Source organism: Castor canadensis, chromosome 2 (assembly GCF_047511655.1).
Source record: "Castor canadensis chromosome 2, mCasCan1.hap1v2, whole genome shotgun sequence".
Lineage (NCBI taxonomy): Eukaryota > Metazoa > Chordata > Mammalia > Rodentia > Castoridae > Castor > Castor canadensis.
This window is the reverse complement of record NC_133387.1, coordinates 130,868,936-130,894,663: the sequence shown is the minus strand read 5'-3', so window position 1 is coordinate 130,894,663 and position 25,728 is coordinate 130,868,936. Positions and strand designations below refer to the sequence as shown.

At 41.2% G+C, this 25,728-nt stretch overlaps 1 protein-coding gene across 4 annotated transcripts in view; it reads left to right on the top strand.

Annotated features, from left to right (window-relative positions):
- Fsip1 (fibrous sheath interacting protein 1) overlaps nucleotides 1-25,728 on the top strand; it is a 200,751-nt gene that overhangs the window by 155,252 nt on the left and 19,771 nt on the right. For 3 of the 4 annotated variants that reach the window (XM_074065636.1, XM_074065635.1, XM_074065634.1), the window contains one exon: nucleotides 15,281-15,791. The exons of the other annotated variant lie outside the window; for it this stretch is intronic. In XM_074065636.1, the coding sequence (XP_073921737.1) occupies nucleotides 15,281-15,791 (511 nt within the window). The remainder of the gene's footprint in view (nucleotides 1-15,280; nucleotides 15,792-25,728) is intronic. 4 annotated transcript variants of the gene reach the window in all.

Here is a 25,728-nt window from a genome sequence, read left to right as displayed (position 1 = left end):
TAAAAACAAAAAGGCTGGGGGTGCATAGCTCAAGTGGTAGAGTGCTTGCCTAGTAGACTTGAGGCTGTGGGTTCATCCCCAGTACTGATAAAGAAAAAAAGAAAGATGTAAATGTGGAAGTCACCACTGTGTAGATTTATAAGATCACAAGAGAGTGAGAATGAATAAATAGAAAAAAGAAGTGGTCCAAGGACTGAGCCCTGGACTTTCTAAAAACATAAAGAGGTTGGGACAAACTGGTCAAGGAGACTGAGGAGGAGCATCCAACAAAGAAGATTAAAAAAAATCAGGAGATATCAGGGATTGGGAAGCCAAGGAAAGGGTGGCCCTCTGTGCCATCCACTGCTGAGAGATCTGGCAAGATGGGGACTGAGAGTTGAGTGCTGCTGTAGAAATGTCCAGGGCACTGTCTCTATGGACAAGAGCAGTTTCAATGGAGTGGTGGACTAAACCCTGTTTGGAGTGGGTTTAAGAGACAGTAGAAAGAGAGGGATTGAGTGATGGTACCAGACTAATGATTTAAGAAATTTTGTTATAAAGACAATGAGAGAAATGGAGTGGCAGATAGAGGAATGGGGTCAAAGTAGAGCTTTTTCTTAAGACGGGAGAATAATAGCCATTTTTTGTAAGCCGGTAAATAAGGATCTGCTAAAGCAGCAGAGAGTGGTGATGCAAGGCAGAGTAGGGAAAATTGCCAAAGCAATGGCCTTGCATAGGTGAGAGGGTGGTCTGTTTTGTGCAGGTGGAGGGCCTGGCTGTCAAAAGGAGCATGGAGAGTTCCTAGGAACATGAGGGAAGGTAGGAGAACCTTGTGGGAGACCCGAGGGGAAAGTCAGAGGCCCATGTCTAAGTGTCTGTCTTTGCGAATTTGAGGGTCATGATGGTCTCAGCTGTTAATTTTTTTCACCTATTGTATAGTCTGTATGGCAACAAACTCTACTGTTTCAGCTTACACAAAGACAATGCAACCAGCATCTAACATTTTAATGTCTAGAACTTAAATATGGAAAGTGTGTTGGAATAAATTAGAATGATACTGTGCAATGGCTTCAATTTTAAAACAGGATATTTAAACCCTAATGAATCTTCAAATTCATATGTTTATTAAATTAACTATGCCTAAACATTTTCATCTCTACTGAATTTGCAGTTACATGTGGCTAGTTTTAATTCAGTAAGTTAGTTATACAGTAATTATACTATAGATTAACAGACTCATGATAATTTGTAAATGTAAAATTAATTTTAACAGGTTGGTCATGAAAAAAGTCTCCTGGCTTAATTAATTAGCTAGTGCATTTAGTTCAGTAATGCATTTTTGTCATTAAAAAACAGATTGATTAAGTTGATCAGTTGTCTTAGCATCTTAAAAGTGGGAGATTTTGGATCTTAAAAGTAATAATTGTAGTAGGGCAGATTGCATCCAGCAAATGAAAGCACATGTCTCAGTCTGCTTCTCTGGGTTTCCATTTGTACTTTGGATCTCAGCTGTCATGCTTAATTCATTTTTATTATAGGATTTTGGGGAGAAAATGTGGTTTGTACTCCACATACTTGAAATTAAAACATTAATTTGAAATTTAATTAAAAGGAAACAAAGGCGGGTCATTATGTTGTCTGGCTTCCAATGATAGTTATTTTTCTTATTATACTGTCAGAAGGTAGAGAGATTTGAAGTCCTTTGTCTATTTCTTCAGCCAAGATTATAGCATATTCAGTTGGGTCTATTTCCAACAACCACCACATTGAGCATCTGGTGTGCTTGCCAGTCTTTATCCAATCTCTATCCCATCCTGGGTAAATGACCCAGCCCCCCACCCAGTGCAGAAGCTGAGCTCCTCCCAGCCCATCAAAAGAGAAAACATTAATGTGACATGACCAGAAAATGTTCACAAGAAAGGTTGAGCCCCTATTTCATTTATTTGAAGTATTTATTTACTAATAAAGGACCTTTTAAGAGGAACTTTACCCTATAAATACTTATGAAAAGGGGTGGTTTTCTATCATGTTTGTGAGGCTTTATATAGAAATACACAAGTAGATTTCCATAATTAAACCCAACCACAATCAAGCACTGAATATCACTTAGTTCTATTTTTATGGCAGACCAAATTAAACCTCTGTGTCACACTTGTAGTGAATGTCACAGTGAAAGGTCCACAATTCAAGCTTTTTATTGCACTTGGGATTTTTATGAATCTGAAGCATTATTCTTTGGTGAGTTGACATGAAGTTTAGGGGGTATCCTCATTAGCATCACCTTTACTTTGATGTGTTGGTGAGGCATTACCTGTAGAGGGTAACATGGAGATTACCTGAAATACCTATCCATTCAACCATATTGTCTGTCTGTTGACCCTTGCTGGAATCTGAAAGTCCTCATGGTGGGGAATTCTTCAGGAGTTAAAGCATTGTTGTCTGGTATGCCCAAATCATAAGCAAAGGTTTGTTAACTGATTAAATCATTATCTTCAAAGCCTCAAGGATTCCAAAGCAGGCTCCAGAGGGGATAGGACTCAGGGAAGGGAAAAGGAGTTGGGGTTAGCCTGGGCCATGTCCTGGGACCACTGGTCAATAAAGGAGCAGACCAGGACCTTCGAGTTTATGGAGGTGTGGATTCCCTGCAGAAGGTGGAGGGGCACCCAAAGAAGGCATCATGTAGTCGATAAACCTTCACTATGTTTCCATCTTGTGCCAAAGCTTTGTGCTGGGCATGGGCACACATGGGGAGTTGGACATGGTCCCACCCTTGAGAAACTTGGCATCTATCAGGGAAGGTGGATGCAGAGGGTGCTGTGATGATGGAACCTGCAGCTCCTGTTTGGGGGACACAAAAAGTGTGGCCTCCCCCACTGGAGAGGGCCTCTTGTTCACCCATTTGCTGCAGGTTTATGAGAGGAAAGGGGCTTTCGCTCTTGGCTGCTCTCAGATGTAAAAAAAAGTGGGGAGGGCATGTGTCATGGTACAAGGCTGTGTTCAGGGTGCTCCCCTGAGAACTCTTCTGCATGAAGACAGTTATGAGTATGAAAAGCCCTGGTTTTGTATTCTGGCTTTGTTGTTTTTTATTAGCTCTGGGCTTTGGATCAAGATACTTGATTTCTCTGAGCCTTAGTTTTTGTATCTTTTCAGGGTGGACAATGATTCTCTAATTCCTCCACTGGGTAGGTGGAAGAGCAAAATATAATAATGTATGTCAGCACTCTTGGTACATGGTAGAAGTCAAGGGCTGCCAACTTCAGGCCCTGTCCACTCCAGGTCCTGCCCCAACCTGACCCCAGTGCATCTATGTAATGACAGGGGCTTGTCTGGACCCTTGCCTAATGTGGTCCTGCTGACAGAAAGGGAAGTGGAAAGATTCATCCCTGTTGCCTGTGAAAGGAAAAATATTTGAATGTGTAATTTATGAGAGAATATACATCAAGCCATTTAGATCCTCTTGAATTTGTATCTGATTCACTAAATGGTATTTTCGGTTTGATAGGTAGAGAAGTTGACTTTTGTAATTTGGACCACAGCCTAACTTGGAACTTGTTACTCACAGCTTATTACTCTTATTCTCAGCAGTAGCATGATTTCACATTGAGATTGGCAAATGTAGAAGGACAGTTCACTGAGCAGCGATATTAACAGGGAGTTTCATGTTTATGTCGGGCTTTGTGGCTGCACAGAATGTATGGGGTAATTAGATGTTTCAGATACATGTCTAGACAGGGCAAAGCCTCAGGAGCACTTGTTCAGCCCTGGGAAACGCTACAGGTCCCTCATTTGGGACCAGAAAAAGTTCTCCTTGATCAGTGAATTAAATGTGGACTTAGATCCATGGCTCTAGATTTGCACTCACCAGGACAATCAAGTCTGATGAAATTTGACAGGACTGATGGTTTATCAAGCTGGACTAGGACTAACTCTGCCCAGTGTAGCTGATTTGAGGTACTAAGAGGGATGTCTTCCAAATATCTTTCTGCCATCTGGATGTGGGGCCTGGATTCCATTCCTGGAATCACCTCTTAGGGTTACGTCATTCTGATTCAAAGGGGTCCTGTAAATGTGAGTTTGTTCCTCCTGAGAGTTATACATTGACTAGATTGCTTAGTCTTGGGGAAAGCAATGAGGAAACACGTTTTAGGGTAGGTAAGTTTTCTATGAGGGCAGTAGGAAGTATTTTAAAGTTTGGAATTGAGTATACTTCCTAAGGAGGGTGTGCTCAGAGGGAGTGGGTGGAGGGGAAGCAGGGACTCATGGGCAGGGGGCAGGTGAAAGGACTGTCCATGTCTGTATGTGTGAGGCAAGGGCTGATCCTGTTTTACTTATGTCCCTGTGTGTCACATTACTCACCTGGAGCACTGGCATTGACTGTTTTGAGCAAAGGTAAAAGTGTCTATTAACCAGCTTCTTTCTGTTGGCTACTGAAGGCCTTATAGCATTTGGCCTGAAGTGTGTGACAGTAGAGATCTACAGTCCACCTTTTTCCTTATAGAGTACAAATGACAATTTACTCATTACAAGCTGTCATGAAATTATCTGTAAAGCTCCATTCCTGGTATCCCAGAGAGGCCCTCAAAGGTAAGAGCCAGTTACAAACTTCAGTCTGTAACTTCTGGGGAAAGCTCACCTGGCCACTGCTGCTGCCAGCTTCAGAGGGATCCTAGCTGTGGCTGAAATTCTACATGCTTTGCACAAGGCTTGGTGCTAGCAGTTTCAGTGAGTATCTCTTGCTCATTTGCAGAGTGCTATTTGTCAGTGTTTCTCAGTAGTCAAGAGGAGTCAGCTCGTTGCTACTATTTTTATTTACCAACTAGAAATGTGAGGCATTGAGAGGTTAGGTCATCTGCCCACTGTCAAACTGCTTTCTAAACTTAGTCAGCCACCTGCTACTTTATGCTGTTTAGGGCATTTCCTTTCCCTGGGGCCGGGAGGGGTTGCTATTGTTTTAAAAAAGATGGAGTGTAAGCCTAAGGAACATCTCACCTGGGGCTCTTTCCCAACTGGCCATGGGAATATAAATGGCAGTGGGAAGACAAATTGAGAAAGGATACCTGAGACACATGGAAGCTGCAGAGGACTGTCAGGTCTGCATGGCTTGCCTCCTCTTGTCTTGATTCCTCAGTGGCTGTCAGGGTCTGCTTCTGCTTAACTCCTTCAGATCTCAGGCCTGGTCTTACCCTTGACCCCTAGAATGAATGCATGCCTTCTGTTTTTGTGGTGCACATGCTTTTGTGACTGAACAACACAGTGTGATCCCATTTACATCTCATGCTAGTCATTCTTTTCCTGTCTATCTTGACACTCCAACCTGAGCTATGACTTTGGCTTTCTTCCCCTGGCTCCAGCTCATATTCTCCCTTCAACTATGCTGCTTCTGGCTGTTCTGGGCAAAAGTACTCCCAGGGCTCCAGAGGATTTTTCTCCTTTGATCCTGCCCCTTATATAATGCTCTGCCTCTCTGGTCCCAGTAGTGACAGGAACCAGCTTATTAAGCCTTGAGCGCCAAGGGTCTGGAAGCACCCCTTTGCCGAAACTCTGCAGGGTCTGCACCCAGCCAGCTTGCCCTGTGAGCCTTCTTGACCAGCTTGCAGAGCTGGGTGGAGCTGCCAGCCCTGTGCTTCCAGGCCCACCCTGTCTAGCTCCAGCTGCTACCTTCTGGGCCCTGCCAGGACTTGAAAGCTGCTGCTCATTGTGATTGTCTTAGGGATAGTAGAGCCAGAGGCAAAAGCTTATATGCTACCTTAACTGGTGAAAGTGACAGTGGAGAAACAGAGGTGGGATCAAAGGAATTGGGGCAAAGAAAGGTGGAGAACAAATGTGAAAGCAGTGTTATCCCTCTGTCTACTATTTGCTAGCAAGTATAGTGATGTTTGATTTTATGAGACACCTTCAGTGAGGTGCCAGATGAGTGACTGAATTTTAGGGCAGTCATTACAGGGAGAGGAAGGGAAGGGAAGAGAAGAGAATGTATTCACTGGCTCTCTTCTTGGCCAAAGTTGACACCAAGTGCCATCAGTTCTCCTGTACTGGTTAGCACATGCCAGGAAGTGGTCAGCTGACCCTCTCACTCTGTGGACCACACACACCTCAGCAGCAACAGAGAAGTCCTGGGTGGGAGGCAAAAGGGATGTGCTGTGTTCATGGCTGACATGAGGGCCCTGGTAGTGGCATTGATAGATACCTGGGTCCCACCAGTAGCTGCAGTACAGGCCGTGTTCGAGCTGCTCAGCCTGGTGGCAGCAAGGGCACAGATCTGGGTGATGGAGAAGCCAAATTTGGTCATGCTGGAGAATTTTAATGGTGGTGAAGCTTGGTTTCTGGACTTGTCATGCTATGAGGAAGCCTGGTTGTGCAAGGAAATGCTCAATTTCCCTTTCCGGCTCCTAAGGTTGAGCATTATTCTGAGGGTCTTGTGTGTGAGGTCCAGCTGGGTTTTCTGTCTGACTGGGGAGGGACATCCAGATAATGCTACAATGGTGAGATGTATCATCCCACAATAAGAACCAGAAGAGCTGTTCTTTGGAGGTGACACATTGATGAATGTGTCATCAATTGTGTATTGAGGCCCATGTTTCTGGAAATTGGAAAGTATTTGTGGTCTTAACCCAAGGCTTTGTCTAATCTATTGGTGGGTGTATGAGGCCAGGTTTTGACTTCTAGGCTGGGTCCCATGTCCTCCTTGTTTCAGCACCAATATCTGCCTCCTCAGTGCCCTCCTGGCCTGGATGTGAGTGGGCATCATTTATCCTGTTGGATATACTCCCCTAATCTGGCCTATGTGAGCTCCTTTTCAGGGTGGTCCTGTACTATCACAGTACCACCTCCTCCAGGCCAGCCACACCCAGAAAATGCTTCTTGGAGGTCCTAGGAATGGCATTCTGAAGACATCTTCTCTTCAGTTTTGGAGTTTGGATGATCTCAAGCAAGATATTTAAGGATCTAGAGAGGTAGCCCCTGTGGGCACATAGTGGTTCCGTAGGGTTGTTATACTGAGTATTTCACCTACCAGTTAATGTCCTAGATAGGGCAAGGCATGATTTGGATTCCAGCTGAAGTGAAGGCAAACTTGTTAATGGTCTTCTTGATCTCTTACCCCATCATAACATCCATGGACCCACCTTCTCTCTTCATAGTAAAAATGGACATCATCAAACTGAGAGTACAGAAGGTCTTCACCCATGCAAACGAATCTCATTTTATTGGCCAATAAACCAACCGTCTTGGTGAGTTAGTGGGAGTAGTTGTTCTGCAGCAACACACAGGATGTACTTTTCTAGGATGAAGTAGGGGAGGAGGTCCAGTCCCCTGTGACCATAATAATTGCTCCCCTGTGACCATAATAATTGCTCCATCCGGAACCCATTTTTAACTTCTTTATGCAAATTTGGGCACCTTGTCTCCTGGCCGAGCTTGTTTTCTGAATATGGCACAAGATTGCCAGACTCCCTCCACTGCAGATCTGGAGCCCCAGCCTAGTTTCAGGAGAGGAAGTGATGGACATGTGACAAAAGGGTCATTCAGTCTCTTACTCCAAACAAAGGGGATCCCATCCAAGTGGACTTCTCTATTGCTGGACAAGAGTAATCACTGACAATCCTTAAGCAGTAGTCATCCCACAAAATGGGAAAATTAGATTCCCTTCTGACCAGTTACCATACTAGAAATCAAAGGATGAAAGTTGGTCTGGCTCTCCTCTGTGCACATCCACATCTGCATGACTATAGCATCAACTAGTGCCAAGTTCCTGGTCCCTGTTGGAATTGTAGGTACAGAGAATCCCACCTCCTGCTTCTACTGCCTCTCATCCATGTGCATCCTTACCTTACTCACTGGGGTGCTGCCGACAGCCTGCCCTCCCATCCTAGATAGAAACAGAAAACGTGGATTTCCAGTGCTGTAGAGCCAGCCCTGGCATTTAGGTTACAGGAAGAGAACCTTCACAGCTCAAGGCACTGTGGTCTCTCACCAGCCAAACCCCAGGCAAACCCTTCCCCATCCAATTGACTATTCATGGAAGATAGGTGGCCCAGGCAAGGGTGGTGTCTGGATCTGCAGAGTCACTTTGACACACCAGGGACATACTAGTAGGCTGTTCATGGCCTCACTTCATAGGGAGGCTTGCCTTGACCCACTTCACACTCAGTGGTATTCTTTCCTCAGATCCTCCCAGCTTCTGACCTGGGGGCTGACTCACTTTCCTGTTTATAGCCTTGTTTTAGCCCTCACTGCTAATATTTTTCATAGTTCCTCTGGCAATGACCCTTGATTTCCTTTTGACTTCAGGTCATTTTCTCTTCTGGCCAGACAGCCTCTAACTATTTTGGTTAAAAATATGCCAGATCTTCCCTGTCCCCTAGGACTCTTTGTGTTCTCCTAGGAGCAGTGACTCTGCCAGACCTGCCTTTATATGATTTGGCTAGCCTCAGTGTAAGAGAGGAATGTGGGTAGTGGGAGGTAGTTGGTAGGTGGTAAAGTAGATAAATTAGAAGGGAAGGAGCTAGGAAAAGAAGGATCAATCCCATTCTTTCTATAAATCCTTAGCACAATTGGTGCAGACAGTAAATGAACATCAATCATTTTACCCCATGGGTTTTAGATTTGTTTAATCTAAAAGAGCCACAGCCAGTGATCTGAGACTCTTGAGCCTATGTGGCCCAGTGGGAGCATTTTTCACTGCATTTTGTTGCTCTATAGCCCAATAAATGCCTTTATTATTCTATTTGCAAAGATTTTTTTGTAAAGAGAATATTTTCCTTTTCTTTCCCCCCAACCCCCCTCCCTCCTTCCTTTCCTCCGCCTCCTTTTTTAAGATAGTGTCTTGCTATGTAGCCCAGCTGGCCTCGAACTCTTAATCCACCTGCCTTAGCCTCTGGAGTGTTGGTATTACAAGTATGTGCCACCACACCCAGACACAAATGGATATTTTTTGACAAGTTGTTCTACTTTTATATCTCAATTAATTATTCAATGAGTACTCAGATTCAATGAGATGAATGAAGTCTAGAAATACCTTGATTGCTAGTCCTTCAGCTGACTATAGAACTTCGTTAAGTAGCAGATCCCTTCTGAGGCTTATTTATTTCATAGCAAGTGTAGTTTAACAATATTATAGATGTTTTGGGTGGTTCTTGCTCTTCTCATGCCTTATTCATGGGAAATCACCCCTACCCACAGCCCTGCTAGAAGCATGGGCTTGGGTGGCCATATTTATACTACACGATCCTCACCGTAGGTGATTGGACCAGTGGTAGACACTTGAACCTGACAAAGCAGGTCCATCAAACTTGTCAGTAATCAATGAAGTCTCCTTATTGAAAACTTGACCTAAAGGAAATAGTGTCCATTATGAGTTGGTGGGTACTGGACTCTGAAGGTTTATGCTACATAGGTAAGCTGAGGTTGGAGAGAACAGAAAAGTAAGTCTGTTTTAAAGAGAGAGGAAGATGCATCAGGAAAGCAGTGGTTAAGAGACCACAGGGCTACAGAAGGAGAAGATGGAGCACATACCTTTAGTGCCTGGTGGCTTCGCAGTTCTAAGCTCCAAAAAGCCTGCTTTTTAGCGTCCATGAAATAAACCTCTTATATACTACAACAGCCCTCACCTCTTTTTTTTGTGAGACAGGAGTTTCTCTTCCTTACAGCCAAAGAGCCTTCACTAAAATAAACTACCATGTAAGTGTTGCCAGCAGTGGTTGTCATCTAGAGTTGTAAACTTATGTCTCTGACTATGTCATCAACTAAAGCCAAGTTGTATCTTGGTAATTAAGTGAAGGGCAGAATGTTTCCTGGCTGCTTATTTTGAAGTACGATTCCCTGAGAAGTGTTCACATTTGTGCTCTCATCACTACTCATTTAGAACATCCTGGCTTTTCCACTTTCTCCCCCATGATAAACCTAATGGCAGTAGGCCTTTAGAAACACTCTTTGGAGAAAAAGCATCTGACATAAGCTTAGATCAAAGCTCAAGATTGCCTCTGCTGCTTTGTCACCCCACACTTCATGACTGATTGTACCACAGACATGGGTTCGATGGGCTTGTCAACAAGTCCATTGCCCAAATAACTGAGGCATTTATGACTGGGGAAACTCCAGATATATACATAGGAGAAGAGGCAGGGATAAGAGTGAGGCAATCTGTAGTCTGTGTTCCATCTCCAGCAGGTGCAAGTTGTCCTCCTCATCAGATTTAGCTCCTACACCAAGACAGCATTTATCTGGGTGGAGATGTGTAAACAGTGGCACCATAGGAATGGAACTGTGGCTGTGGCTTTTTTCTTTTATTGGAAATGAGCTGAAAGAGAGGGCAATGTATGAATTTGCCTAAAACACAAAGTTAGTCTGGGTAAAATTAAAAAAAAAAGTCCAAAGTTAGCAGAAGTACTTTGCATCTAAGAGAATAGATAGAAAAGTGAATGTCAGTTAGGAAAAAGACTCTTGGAGAAAGGGAGAGGGAGAGCTCGCTTGCTCTGAGAGGCAGTGAGGCCCAGTGGTAGGGCCCATGGGCTTTGGACCAGGCTATCTGCGTTCAAATCCCACACCTACCACTTAGCTGCTGTTTGACCTTGGACAGCTACTTAATTTCTTGGTGCCTCAATATCTTCATTTGTAAAATGACAAAAATATTAGTACCCACTGCTTAGGTTCATTGCAAAGATTTAATCTGACTATTAAGTTTTAATCTGACTATTAAGATTGAATCTTAATAGTCAGAGGGCGATGCCTGGCCTAGAGTAGGCACATACTATATTGTCTCTCTTAGCAGCTGGCACGCGGACAAGACCAGCAAGGTCCACGGGAGCAGCACCACAAGTGCGCTGCATTCTTTTCTTGATGAAAAATACTCAGTACATTTACTCCTTGACTGTGGACTGTGTGTGTTTGTCTAAAACAAGAAAGAAGGGCCATGAAGGGCTACTGACATGAAGATGGAAAGAGGAAAATGAAGACTGAGGTGCACTGTGTTAAATTTTATGAGGGACAGAACAGTAAGAGTAACTTGTTTATGAAATAGCAGGAAATCAGAGCTGGCATGAAAGGTGAATTCTTTGAGGTGAATGTTTAAACAGACGTTCCCTTTTCTATGCTTGTGCAGTGAGCGGTCCAGGTACCAGCCTCGCTAGCGCAGGAGTGTTGGGAGCAATCTGGATGAAGGCTGTGGGCGATGGTCCTGTAACTATCAAGAGTGGTCAGGACGTTTGTGGTGGAGCCCCAATTTAGTCCAGTTCAGCATCTAATATGTTGATAAAGTACTTCATAAGATATGCTAAACATCCTTAATTCATTTGGTTCTCACAGTAATTATTTACAGAGCTTTCACCGTGGCCAAGGCTCTGCCTGGCAGCCAAAAGATGAGAAAGATGTGTCACGTTGAAGATCCTGATCTGCAGTGCTACCCAGAAACATTGTAATCAAATTAATTTGAGGGCGTATTATACTTGACTCACTTTTACTTACAGAGTTTGGAGACCAAAGAATTTTTATAAGTTCTCCCTTGATGTTGTGAGAAAGCTAAAGAAATAACAGTTCTCTTTTTTCTTGTTGTTTTGTTTTTATAATTCTACCTAGGCGACACTCTATTGTCAATAGGAAAGTTTAGTCTTTCATTTAGTTCTTGAATTTTTATTATTATTTTTGGTGGGTACCTGAGTATTGAACCCAGGGCCATGTGCCTGCTAAGTACTGAGCTCTACCACTGAGCCCTACCCACAGCACTTCATTTTTAGTTTTAGTGTAGTTGTTCATAAAAAGCAATTTTAGAGTTCAAAGTGAGTTGAGAGATTACTTCCAGTCCCTCATTTCACAGATATTGGGCGACATGCTCAGATGGCAAGGCCTGGCTAGAAGCCCAGGCTCCAGTTTTCTGTGTTTCTTTCCTATCAGGCTGCCTCCCCCATGGGGATCAGGCTTTTACTTGAGTTTTTTTGCTGTGTATGCACAGGCTGGATTGCGTTATATCTTATCTTAGACTATCCAGAAGCAGATTTATATGAAGCCAGGGAGGCTTCAGTGTCAGGGTGCTCACTTGGATGAGCTTTGCAGTGTAGAGAGGAAGTGAGGTTGCAATCAGCAGACATTTCTGTAAGCACTTCTAGTCAGTGACCTAAACAAATACTGTATGACATGGACTGAACTCTCTAAGATGCTAGTAATTTTTTGTGTCTTGTGTCTGTCTTTATATTTTAATTTTGTGTTCTATTCTTAAAGAACTGTTCTCCCCTGTGTAAGATTATATATATTTCTGGTTCCGTGAAAACTAGATTTGCTTCTGATGTCCAAAGAAACCAGCAGCTTGGAATTTAATTTCAATATTTACATTTGTTTACATTAAAATTAATTTTTAGCTGGATGCTGGTGGCTCATGCCTATAATCCTAGCTACTCAGGAGGCAGAGATCAGGAGGATCACAGTTCGAAGCCAGCCTTGGTAAATAGGCCCTACACTTGGAGCCACTCTGCCAGTCCTTTTTGTGTTGGTTTTTTTTCGAGATAGGGTCTTGTGAACTGAGTTCAACACTCAGTACCACACACACAAAATAATAATTTTTATTTAAAGATTTGAATACATTTAAATTTCTTTTATATTTTACTTGAAGTGAGTTTAATTCTCATTATGGAACTAAAGAAAAAGTTGTTCTAGATTCTATTAAACAAAAATGACAGCTCCTTGGCTCAGACTTCCCCATCCCTTAATTCTGCTCTCCAGCACCAACTTTGGATTCCCTTAGGTGTCTGTTTACCTATATTGTTTTTAATAACTTACTTTGTCAGTTAATTTGTTTTATTTATTTATTTATTTGGTGATACTGTGATTTGAACTCAGGGCCTCCTATTGCCTCACACTTGCTAGGCTACGTCACCCGCCCAATCCATTAGTTTTAGACATTACTTATTGGGTTCTTGAAGTGGTTACTGAAAATTTAACTTTGTAACTCCAAATATCCCTGTCTCCTCCTTCCTGTGAAGAGCTAAATCAAAGTTTTGGTCACCTGAAGCATCAGTGTTTACATCGTGATGACAGTGTGAGTGTTGTTCTTTCTTGCCCTAAGCTAATAATCATCTCATTTTTTCTTTTGCTTAGTGTTCTGTGTGTATATCTGATTACACCGCTTTGCCTTTCTTTTTATAAAATGCTTTGTTTTTCCCAGAATTCATAATTGCTCTGCTTTCCCGTTTGTTTCATTTTCCATGTTTGTAGCCAAATATATCCTCACAACTGCCAAGCTTTTAGCCTATCAATCTTACTTTTGTAAATGGTCAAGCAAGTCAGAAAATCTACAATCTTCCTCCTTCCACCTTTGCTCCTTTAGAGACTTTTCCATAGTCTTCTGTCCTCCTACTCAAATTGGGACTGATTTTGTTCCTAGTGTTTGGAAATTTCATTATGATAAGCCTTTGATGAGGATGTTTGGTGAGGATGATGCTCAGTTGTCTCTTTCTAAGTTGTAGGGAATTGTCTACTTTTTATAAACAATTTTATATAAGCAAATTTTCAAAATCTATAGTAAGTACCTATCACTAAACAAGAACTACCTTCTTTCTCTAGGTGATTAGGATTATGTGGTAGGGTGAAGAAATGCTACTGATGTTGGGTAAAGTGTCACATCTGAAGTGTTTATTGATTAAAAGGAGGATTTGCTGTTGTATAATTTACTTATTTCCTGACATGGGTGTTAACCTTAGATTGAATTACTTGAATTATAAGTTCCCAATAATTACTAAGAATAAATTCCCAGACAATTTACTATTACTCAGTGGCACTAGCCGCTGAATTTTAATATAGGTAAATTAAATATAATTTAAAAACACACAACATATTTTAAAACCATGATCCAAAACTTGTTTTGCATACTATTTTTATTAGCTACTTTAGAAGCACTATATAACAATGGAAAGTTAACTACACTACTGCCAATAGCAACTTTCCCCCAGCACTTTATATACACAGAATATTTAGTTATTTCTCCCCCTCCCTTTTCTTTTCTCTCTCTCTTTCTTTCTTTTTTTGCTCTCTTTCTCTTTTCTTCCTTTCATGTTAGGAATTGAACCCATGGCCTTGCATATCCTAGGCAAGTACTTTACCACTGAGCTGCACACCCCACACCCCCTTTTTTGGTGATACTGGTGTTTGAACTCAGGGCCTCACTGTTGCTGGGCAGGTACTCTGTGTCTTGAGCCACACCTCCAGACCCTATTGTGTATTTCCAAAATACGCCAATAGCATTATTTTACTTTGCTGAAGTAGAAACTAAGGCCATTTCAATGAATGATTAAGCTTTCTTCTGGGCCCTTCTTATTCTCAGATCATTCATTCCAGTTCAAAGAAGGATTAGTGTTTTTCTAGATCATCTATGGTGAACTCAGGGAAGATGCTGACTCATTAAAGGAACAGAAGCTTTCTTTTTTTTTCCAGAGTGTTTCAATATATTGTAATACCACTTCTTTTGGAGATTTTTGTAACTCAGGTAGCAGCTATGAAGAGTGGATTCTTTTAGAACATGGTTCTATGCTTTCATTTGATTCATTTTTGTTTCCTTAGAGTGTTACTGGAAGAAAAACATGTTTTTAAATCCTTAGGTCTTGGTTGAAACACTCAGCCCTGATAAATTTGACAAGCAGAGATTAAGCATGTTTGACCAAACCATTCTCCCAAAATGCACTGCTCCTGTAATGCCCCTGGCTCTGCTGAGGCCTGTAGCTTTAAAGCAGTTGCCCATCTCAGGATGCACCACTCCCTCACTCTTCCTTGTTTGTCCTTAGCAGTATTGCCTGATTAAAGTTGTGGACAGACAGAGTGGTGAATCCTGAGATTCTCCCCACCCAGTTATAGAGTTGGGTGGTGGTGAGGCTCACACTGGGGAATAGGTGGAGACAGGGAAATACCTACAGGAGATCATGGCTGGATTCAGGGATGTTTATCAAGAGGTGATTGCTGACTTCTCTGCTTTATGAGCCAAGACTTTACAAATTGGAGGTGCTCATCTAATATCTCTTTTGGCTCGAGTTATTCGTTTGTGTAAAGAGGGTGTTTATTAGTATAATTTGATGCCATCACTGCAGTGATGCAGTGATACAGTGAGCAGTGTGCAGGAATGATTCAAAACTTATTCTCTAGGTATGCCATACATTTTCCTGCTCTAGTGAATACACTAAAATGAATTATTTTCCTATTTGTGTATGTTGTCTAAGGAGATTCCTGGCACTTACATTTATATTATATTGCTAGAAGCTTACCAAAAAAAATTTAAACACGTTTACTCAACCCACTAACTATGAAAACTTTTGGTTTGTTTCATCAGTTAGATTCCACATCACTTCTCTCTGAGCAACAGATAAAGCATCTTCTGGGTGAATGCACATCCAAACAAAAGACTATCACTAGGCTTCCTTCTGAAGGAGGGAACAAAGGCACTGAGGATATAACACCTGAATCCCCCCAGCCTGCTGGACCTGGCCTCTCTAAGCTACTAGATGGGTCAGAAGCAAAGGTCCAGAAAACGGGGGTAGAAGATGCAAGTCTGCTTGAGACTGCTGAGTGGGAGGCATCTGAAGGCTGCTATCTCACTAAAGCCTTGACTGAGCCTTGCTTGTCACCAGCTCTTGTCAAGGAAGCAGAGAATGTGAAACACCTCCAGTTCTCCAAGGATGAGGTTATTAATGACACAAAAGACTATTTTATGTCAAAGACAGTTGGCATTGGGGGACTGAGAAGGCCTTCTTTCTTGGATGATCCACTGTATGGTATCAGTGTGAGCATTCCATCAGAAGACCAACATCTGACATTCAGCCCTCCAGAGACACCAACAACAGGTAAGGCCTTGAGAACAGGTGTTTTGTGAATAAGTCTTAGAAGCATCTCAAAATAAAGATATTTTGGTTTGAAGTAGACTAAGAAGAAAGGTGAATTTGTAGGTCATAGATGGTGTCAGTAAGAGCAATGCAAACATAAGAACATAGTTACCAGTGTTCTTATGAGATCAAGGTTAAGATTATACTGTACTTACATTATTCTTGATGGTCAATTAATTCTGTCATCCAGAAAAACAGTCTTGATTTCAGAGGAAAGAGAAAATAGTTAAACGTGGATAAATAATTTAAATAGATTTTCTCAGTGATGAACCCACTAACAGCTGTTAAGAGGGGTGCAACATTTTACACATATGCTTCCTTGATGTTGTTATGTCAGTATTTTCTGGGGGTTTAAGAAGAGTAACAGAGGGGATAAATTTGGTCAAAGTACATTGTATGCATGAGTGGCAATATCACAATGAACCTCCTTTGTGCAAGCAATTTACATGAATGAAAAATAGAATTGGCTTAGAATTTCAGCTTCCAAACTTCATTGATGAAAATCTTCCCCAAAGAATGAATTTGTAAAATGCCATATGCGTGGTGGTTATTTTCTGTATGCAAACTTCCTATCTATCTCACTCATATATTTGCAGATATTTTGTTATGACTCAGTTTTGCATCTTACAGTAGTACAATAGTACAGGATTCAAATACTGTGGACAGTTTTTGACAAAAACAAACATTTAGTTATTTATTTGTGTTAGAATTTTATGTCATAATTCATGAGTCTATTGAAATAGCTTCAACTTCTACCTCTAATGTAGATTACTATAAAATATATTGTCTATTAAATATATATTTATTTACCAATCTACTCCTTTTAAGTCTATAATCTACTAATTCTGAACTGACACTTCAGTTCCATATTTCTAATTGCCTGATGGCCAACTGGACTGCCTGACTCGTCCTTTCCTCTCAACTCTGCCTCTCCTCAGTCTCCCAGGCTCCAAACCCAAGTCATCACTGAATCATCTCTCTCCCTGGCTGTCTACTTCTAGTCTTCATGTATCTTGTCTTGTGCTGCAGTTTTTGTGGCTATCCCTTCTGTTCTCTTCCTGCTGTAACTGGACCACTGTGAGAGGTCTTCACCCCTCCCCCTGCTATTGCTGACCACCACTAAATTAATTTCCTCAAAGTACAGCTTCAACTACTATTTCTCAACTCAAAAGCTTCTATGCTTCTTTGTTGCTTACTGCATGAAGTCTGAACTCCCCCACTTGGTGCTTCAGGCCTGACGGTCTGACCTGATGTTCACTTCCTAGTCAGCCTCGGCTCAGCCACCTAAATGTTTTTCAGGCTATAGCTAATTTGCTGTCAAGATTCCTGGTGACTTCCTATGCTTTTGCTCAGGCCCTTTGCTTTCTAGGAATGCTTAGGGTGTGTCAGTGGTGGTTTCTTTCCAATCCCATCTTCTTGGAAGGGGAATTTTCTTGTCCCCTCTATTCAAGCACATAGGCTCTCTAGTGAATCATTTTACACATGATGCCTTGATATTTTTATGTGCACACGTAACGTTCTGTTCTTAAAATTGTGTAGCCTTTGTAAGAACAGGATATTGTGAGTGATGCATGGGAGCTCAGATATCCATTTAACATACTGACTTCAGTTCCTTTGGACATATACCCAGAAGTGGGTTTTCTGGATCATGTGGTAGTCCTATTTTTAGTTTTTGTTTTTGAGGATGCATTAATTTATATTTTTGCCATTAGTGCACAAAGGTTCTGTTTTCTCTTTTTCCTCACCAACACTTGTTATCTTTCATCTTTTTCACAGTCATTCAGATGGTATGAAGTGACATCTCCTTGTGGCTTCAATTTACATTATTCCAATTATTAATGATGCTGATAATTTTTCAACAACTTGTTGATCTTCTTTTGAGAAATATCTGTTCAGGTGCTTTGCCCATTTTATATTAAGTTGTTTTCTTGCTGTTGAGCTTTTGGGTTCCTTATATTATTCATATATTAACCTCTTATCAGATGTATGGTTTTCAAATATTTTCTACCACTCCATGGATTATCTTTCTACTTTGTTTATTGTTTCTTTTGCTATGCAGAACCTTTTCACTTTGATGTAATTTCATTTGTCTATTTCTGCATTTTTTCCATTTGAATTTTAGGATTGATTTTTCTCTATCTCTGTGGAGAATGCCATTAGAATTTAGATAGGGATTGTGTTGAACATGTAGACTGCTTTTGGTAGTATGGCCATTTTCACAATGTTGATTCTGCCAATCCACGAGCATGGAGGGCTTTCCATCTTCTGATGCCTTTTTCAGTTTCTCTCTTCACTGGTTTATAGTTTTCATTGAAAAGGTCTTTGGTTTCCTTCATTAAATTTATTTCTAGGTATTTTTTGAGGCTATCATAAATGGGATTATTTCCCTGATTTCTTTTTCAGCCTTTTCATTGTTAGTATATAGGAAGGATACTAATTTCTGTATATTAATTTTGTATCCTGTTTATTTACCAAAAAAGTTTATTATTTCTAAGAGTTTCTGGTGGAGTTTTTAGGGTCTATTAAGTATAGGATCATGTCACCTGCAAGTAGGGATAATTTAACTTCTTCCTTCCCTATTTGAGTCCCTTTTATTTCTTGCTCTTGTCTTATTGCGCTGGATAGGAATTCCAAAGCTGTATTGGAGTAGGGAAAGAGGACATCCCTATCTTATTCCTGACTTCAGCAGGAATGGTTTCAGTTGTTCCTCCATTTAGGATAATGTTCACTATAGATTTGTCAGATATAGTCTTTATTATGTTGAGAAACATTCCTTCTATTCCTAGTTTCTTCACAGCTTTTGTCATGAAAGGGTGCTGAGTTTTATCAAAGGCCTTTTCTGCATCTATTGAGAGGATCATGTGATTTTTGTCCTTACTTCTGTTTATATGCTGTGTTACATTTATAGATTTGTGTATGTTAATCCATCCTTGCATCCCTGGAATGAAACTGATTTGGTCATGGTGTATGATCTTTTTGATGTGTTGTTGAATTCTGTTTGGCAGTATTTTGTTGAGAATTTTTGCATCTATATTCATTAAAGATATTGGTCTATAATTCTCTTTTTTGTTTCATCTTTATTGGGTTTTGGAATGAGTGTAATACTGGTGTTATAGAATGAGTTTGGTAGTGTTTCTTTCCTTTCTATTTCCTGGAAAAGTTTGAGGAGTATTGGTGTAAGTTTTTTAGAGGTCTGGAAGAATTCAGCAATGAATCCATCAGGTTATGGGCTCTTCTTTGCAAGGAGACTCTTTGTTACTGCTTCAATCTCATTACTCGTAATAGGTCTATTTAGGTGTTTAATATCGTATTTGTTCAATTTTGGTTGGTTATATGCATCTAGAAATGTATCCATTTCTCCAAGACTTTCCAGTTAACTTGAATGTAAGTTTTTAAAGTATTCCCTAATGATCCTGTGGATTTCATATTATTTGTGGCTGTGTTCCCTTTTTTCATTCAGGTCTCCCACTATCACTGTGTTGGGACTTACCTGTGTTTTTAAGTCCATTAGTATTTTTTAAAGTAGTTGGGTTTCCCTATGTTTGGAATATATATGTTAAGAATTGATATTTCCTCTTGATGAATTGTTCCTTTAATTAATATGAAGTGACTTTCATTGTCTCTTCTGACTGATTTTAGTCTGAAGTCCATTTTGTCTGATATGAGTATAGCTATTCCTGCCTGTTTATGGGGTCTATTTGGTTGGAAAACCTTTTTCCACCCTTTGGCTCTAAGCCACTGTTGGTTTCTCTCAGTGATATGAGTCTCTTGTAAGCAACATATGACTGGGTCTTTAATTTTTTTTAAACCCAATTTTTTTCTTTGTCTTTTGATTGGGGCACTGAGGCCACTAACACTCATTGTTAGTATCTAGGGAGGGGTGTGTGGTATTTCCAGTCATTTTTATTCCCCTGATGTTTACTTTTCCCCTAGTCCTTGTTTACTAGGGTGCTTGGTCAAAAGTATTTATTCTTTCTTGCATCTTCCTGTCTGGCTCTTAGTTTCTTCTTCTGTGTATGAGTCCTTTAAGTATTTTCTGCAGTGCTGGTTTGATGGTCATGAATTCCTTTAGTTTTTTTCTTGTTGTGGAAGGTTTTGATCTCTCCTTCAATTAGGAAGGATAGTTTTGTTGGGTAGATAAGGTTGACAGTTGTTTTCTTTCAGGGCCTGAATTATGTTTTTCTATGACCTTCTTGCATTTAGAGTTTGTGTTGAGAAATCTGCTGTTACTCTGATGGGTTTGCCTTTTTATGTGACCAGTCTTTTCTCTTTTGCAGCTTCCAGAATTCTTTCCTTGTTCTGTATATTGAGTGTTTTGATTATGATATGTCTGGGGGTGTTTCTTTTTCTGGTCCTCTTTGGTGTTCTATAAGCCTTCTGAACCTGGATGTCCCTCCCTTTTTCAATGTTGGGGAAGTTTTCAGCTATTATGTATTTGAATAAGTTATCTATGTCATTAGTTTGTTGCTCATCTCCTTCTTCTATACCTGTGATTTTTAAGTTTGGTCTTTGCATGTTCCATTCATATTTTCTTCACATTTTTTCATGGTCTTTGACTATTTGGTCTAATGCCTCTACTTTGTCTTCTGTGCTGAACACTCTATTTTCAACTTGCTCCACTCTGTTCACCAAGCTTTAGATTGAGATTTTTATTTGGGATATTGAGCTGTTCATTTCAGATTGGTTATTTTTCAGGATTCCTATATATTTATTGATTTCCTCTTTTATATCCTGCATGGTCTTCTTAATTTCATTCATCTGTTTGTTTGAATTCACTTTGAGCTTTTTTAGTTGTTTATTCATGTCCTCTTTGAGTTCAGACACTAGCTGTGTGTCTCTTCTTTGAGCTCATTGATCATTCTTACTATTATATTTTGGAATTCAATATTTGATATTTTCTCATCTTTATTGTTGTTTAGATCTTTAGTGGTGGTGTTGGCTTTTAAGGGAGCGCTATAGCCATGCTGCTTCATGTTTCTGCATTGCGATTTACACATCTAGGACTGTTTTTGGTTCAAGGTTCCAGTCCTCTGTGCCTCTTTACTTGGGATTTTATGGAAGATTGTACAGGACTAGGCGGTGGTTAAGCTCTGATGGGTTTTCTTATTTCAAGATGGGAGTGGATAGTGGCTCAATATTAATTCCTTCGGTTTCTTATTCTTAAGATGTTGAATTCTACCCCCTGTTCCACATGGGGCAAGGAGGTTTAGCTACTAAAGCTATTATATTTATTGAACTGCAGCCTTGAAGCTACAGTAATCCCTAATGAAGATCAGTTACCTACTGTTCCAGTATGTTTGGTTTTCTGTTGAAGCAGAGATGAATCTTCATGGTCCTGGAAGACGAAAGGTTGTAAGAGTTGTGATGAGAGGAAGACAGAAGGAAAGGTCTAGTGAGTAATATGAGGTGAAAAGTTTATGAAGTAGGAGGAGTGGTGGCTGAGCTAACATAAGGCCTTAACTGAGAGGCAGATGAGGATGTGTAGAAAAGATCAGGTAGGTAATAAAATAGGGCAGAGAGAAGAACAATGGAGAAAATTGGACAAATATAAACTCCACAGTACAGAAAAAAAAGAAAAAAATAACATCTGGGAATCCCTTTATCTACTGGAATTATTGGTAGTGAAGAAGGATTGTAGGAGGGCAAACAGAGAAAGAAGATTGATAGCTAGGGAGTTTTTCTGGTGGTTGACAGGTAGAAAGCATGAATTAGTGAAGGTGGTAGAAAGGGTAGGAGAAGAGATGGGTTAGGGTTGCATACTTTAAGGTGGTCGTGGGTGGGGGGCTCCTGTAATGACTGCAGTGAAAAGGGAGGGAGGACAAAAGAGAAAATTGAGGAAGAGGGCAAAACCTCTGTTGGAATGTGCAGAAAGAAAACAGCTGCAAGTAAATGAGCAAGAGAAGAACATTCCACTTTCAGCAGCAATGGGCATAAATTTTACATAGAAATTGCAAATTTTTCATTGCTGTTGCCCTTACCCAAACCCTCTGTGTCTGAGTCTTTCAGTCCACTAGATGGTAGGCTGAACTGGATACCTGCCTTGGGGTTGGTAACCGGTGCTGGAGAGAGAGAGGTGTTTGTAGATCTAACTCTCTAGAGTTCGTACTGACAACTTGCCAGCCTCACCCCATTCACATTTGCAATGTTCCCATCTCTCAAGGTCCCCAGAACTTGTAGTCTGTAGTCATGTGCAAGTAGAGGGTTTTTCCTGATGGTGTCCCTGGTGGAGGATTCTGGCAGGGTTGGAGGTGCAGCTCACTGTTGGTAGTGCTGCCAAACTGTGACCCATTCCCTATGACCTCTGTGGGCTGCTGTTGAGTTCCAGTAAACTTTCCCTGTTGGGTACCTGTTCCTTGCAAGTCTTCACTTTCACCATGGGTGGTCATGCAAGCTCAAGTGGGGGTCTTGCCAGCGGCAATGGGAGTCAAGTGGACTCTAGCAGGAAGGAGAGGCTCCATACATTCCAGGGAAGTTCATAGCTGGCTTGCAGAGAGGACTTTTGTTTCACTTGTGCTCACTGAGGCCTTCAGCTTTTCTCAGCAGGTTGCTCGCTGGACACCTTTGTTGCTTAGGCACTGACCCTCTCCTGGAGGTTCTTGTGGTAAAGGTTTCAGCTCCCTCAGCCCCACTTGGGGAACTGGTGCTCAGCTCTGGTTTCATGAGAAGTGCAGACCTGCAAACGTTTCTACACATATTCTGTTGCTTCACTCCATTTAGGTTTGGGCAGAATTCTGCTTCTTGCTGCCTGTGGGACCTGGGATGTGTGTCCCAGGGCCCTCAGTTTCCACCTTTGTTCAGGTTTGTAGGAGCTCAGGAGTTCGGAGCTATCAGTGTACTGCCATCTTGAATCTGCTTTGTATCCCATTATATCCACAGATACGTCTTTTGGGTCTTTTTTTTCTCTTTTCTTTCTGAGACCGCTATATGCAAAGTTAGTTCTTTTGATCATGTGCCACAGTCCACAGTCTTTCTTCAGTCTTTGTTTTTTGTCTATTTGCTCCTTTGCATAATTTCACACAACTTGTTATCATGACCATTGATTCTCCTACTTGAGCAAGCTCTCTTTCTTAGAAGCTGTCTGTTGAAATGTTCAGTTCACTCATTGCAGTTTTGGGTTTTTTTTTTTTTTGGTGGCACTGGGGTTTGAACTCAGGGCTTCATGCTTGCTCAGCAGGCACTCTACCACTTGAGCCACTCCACCAGTTCTCATTGCAGTTTTGATTTTTAGGACTTGTGCTTGATTTTTAATTGTTTCTAATTCACTGTCAAACTTCTTGTTTTGTGTGTGTGTGTTTTATCCAAATTTCATTAATTTTTTTGTCTGTATTTCTTTGCAGTTCCCTGAGCTTGTTTAAGAATTATTCTGAGTTCTTTGTTATTCATTTCATAAATCTATGTTTCTTCAGGGTCCACTATTGGAGCTTTATTATTGACCTTTTATGGTGTCACATTTCCCCAATTCCTGTAAACTATGTCTTTGTGTTGGTGTCTACACCTGTGAGGAAAAGACACCTCTTCCAGCTTTTCAGGTGTTCTTTGGTGGTAGACTGTCATTAGTTAGTCTAGCCTTGTGTCTGGATGGGCCAGCTGTAGCGATCTGGATAGACAGTCCTTGATATTGAGTTCTTTCATTGAACTGGGCTGTTGCCTGTGCTCTGAAGTCAAGTGGAACTAGTAGCTGAATGCTGAAGTCAGAGGAGACCACTGGCTGGACTCAATAGTCAGGTGGAGCTGATGGTTGGGCTCTCTCAGAGCCTCTGATTGGACAGGGTTTCAGGACATTTTCCCTAAGCGGGAAGTACTATTGTCCACATGATGGATTCTGAGGTCCCTCAAGGTCTCTGAAGTTGCTGCTCAGTCACTTGGAGGGGCCAGGCCAGAGGCTGTGCTGTACAGATACGCATGCATGTGGGTTTTCCTTCCTAGGAAGCCTTAAGCAAAGAACAAGTCTTGGTAGGGTTGTACTATCAGCTGCAGGGGTTGAGTGGAGCCAGCTGCTCCCTTATGCAGATGTTCTAGGACCCACACTTGCTTCCTGGCCTGGGAAATGCTTGAGGAGAGAACCAAGGTTTGGTGGGGTCACCACTTGGCCATAGGGTTGGGCATCACTTCCCTATGTAAATAAGTGCTGACTTACCCTTGCCTCCTAGTCAGGGGGAAAGCTAAAGAGAGCACTGGGGCTGGGTAAGGAAGCTGGCTGGGGACTGATGTCTGATAGACCTGTTGACTGGGCTTGCCACAGATCTGTGCTGTTGGCTAGTTTCTCCAAGGAAGTGCCACTTTTGGCTAGAATGCAGAGCCACTGCCAAAATCCATGTGTGGTTGCTGTGAGCCCCACCCCTATTCTTTGTTTCTTTTTAAATATTTATTTATTTATTTTTAATTTTTTTATTATTCATATGTGCATACAATGCTTGGGTCATTTCTCCCCCCTGCCCCCACCCCCTCCCTTATCACCCACTCCGCCCCCTCCCTCTGCCCCCCACCCCCTCAATACCCAGCAGAAACTATTTTGCCCTTATCTCTAATTTTGTTAAAGAGAGAGTATAAGCAATAATAGGAAGGAACAAGAGTTTTTGCTAGTTGAGATAAGGATAGCTATACAGGGAGTTGACTTGTACTGATTTCCTATGCATGTGTGTTACTTTTTTAAGTTATTTCTTCTTGATCTAACCTTTCTCTAGTTCCTGGTCCCAGTTCCTACTGGCCTCAGCTACTTTTAAGGTATCTGCTTTAGTTTTTCTGTGTTAAGGTCAACAAATGCTAACTAATTTTTTAGGTGTCTTACCTATCCTCATATCTCCCTTGTGTGCTCTGGCTTTTGTCATGTGCTCAAAGTCCAGTGCCTTTGTTGTGTTTGCCCTTGATCTAATGTCCGCATATCAGGGAGAACATACGATTTTTGGTCTTTTGGGCCAGGCTAACCTCACTCAGAATGATGTTCTCCAATTCCATCCATTTACCAACAAATGATAACATTTCGTTCTTCTTCATGGCTGCATAAAATTCCATTGTGTATAGATAACACATTTTCTTGATCCATTCGTCAATAGTGGATCATCTTGGCTGTTTCCATAACTTGGCTATTGTGAATAGTGCCGCAATAAACATGGGTGTGCAGGTGCCTCTGGAGTAACCTGTGTCACAGTCTTTTGGGTATATCCCCAAGTGGTATTGCTGGATCAAATGGTAGATCAATGTTTAGCTTTTTAAGTAGCCTCCAAATTTTTTTCCAGAGTGGTTGTACTAGTTTACATTCCCACCAACAGTGTAAGAGGGTTCCTTTTTCCCCACATCCTCGCCAACACCTGTTGATGGTGGTGTTGCTGATGATGGCTATTCTAACAGGGGTGAGGTGGAATCTTAGTGTGGTTTTAATTTGCATTTCCTTTATTGCTAGAGATGGTGAGCATTTTTTCATGTGTTTTTTATCCATCTGAATTTCCTCTTTTGAGATAGTTCTGTTTAGTTCACTTGCCCATTTCTTTATTGGTTCATTAATTTTGGGAGAATTTAGTTTTTTAAGTTCCCTATATATTCTGGTTATCAGTCCTTTGTCTGATGTATAGCTGGCAAATATTTTCTCCTACTCTGTGGGTGTTCTCTTCAGTTTAGGGACCATTTCTTTTGATGAGCAGAAGCTTTTTAGTTTTATGAGGTCCCATTTATCTATGCTATCTCTTAGTTGCTGTGCTGCTGGGGTTCCATTGAGAAAGTTCTTACCTATACCTGCTAATTCCAGAGTATTTCCTACTCTTTCCTGTATCAACTTTAGAGTTTGTGGTCTGATATTAAGATCCTTGATCCATTTTGAGTTAATCTTGGTATAGGGTGATATACATGGATCTAGTTTCAGTTTTTTGCAGACGGCTAACCAGTTTTCCCAGCAGTTTTTTTT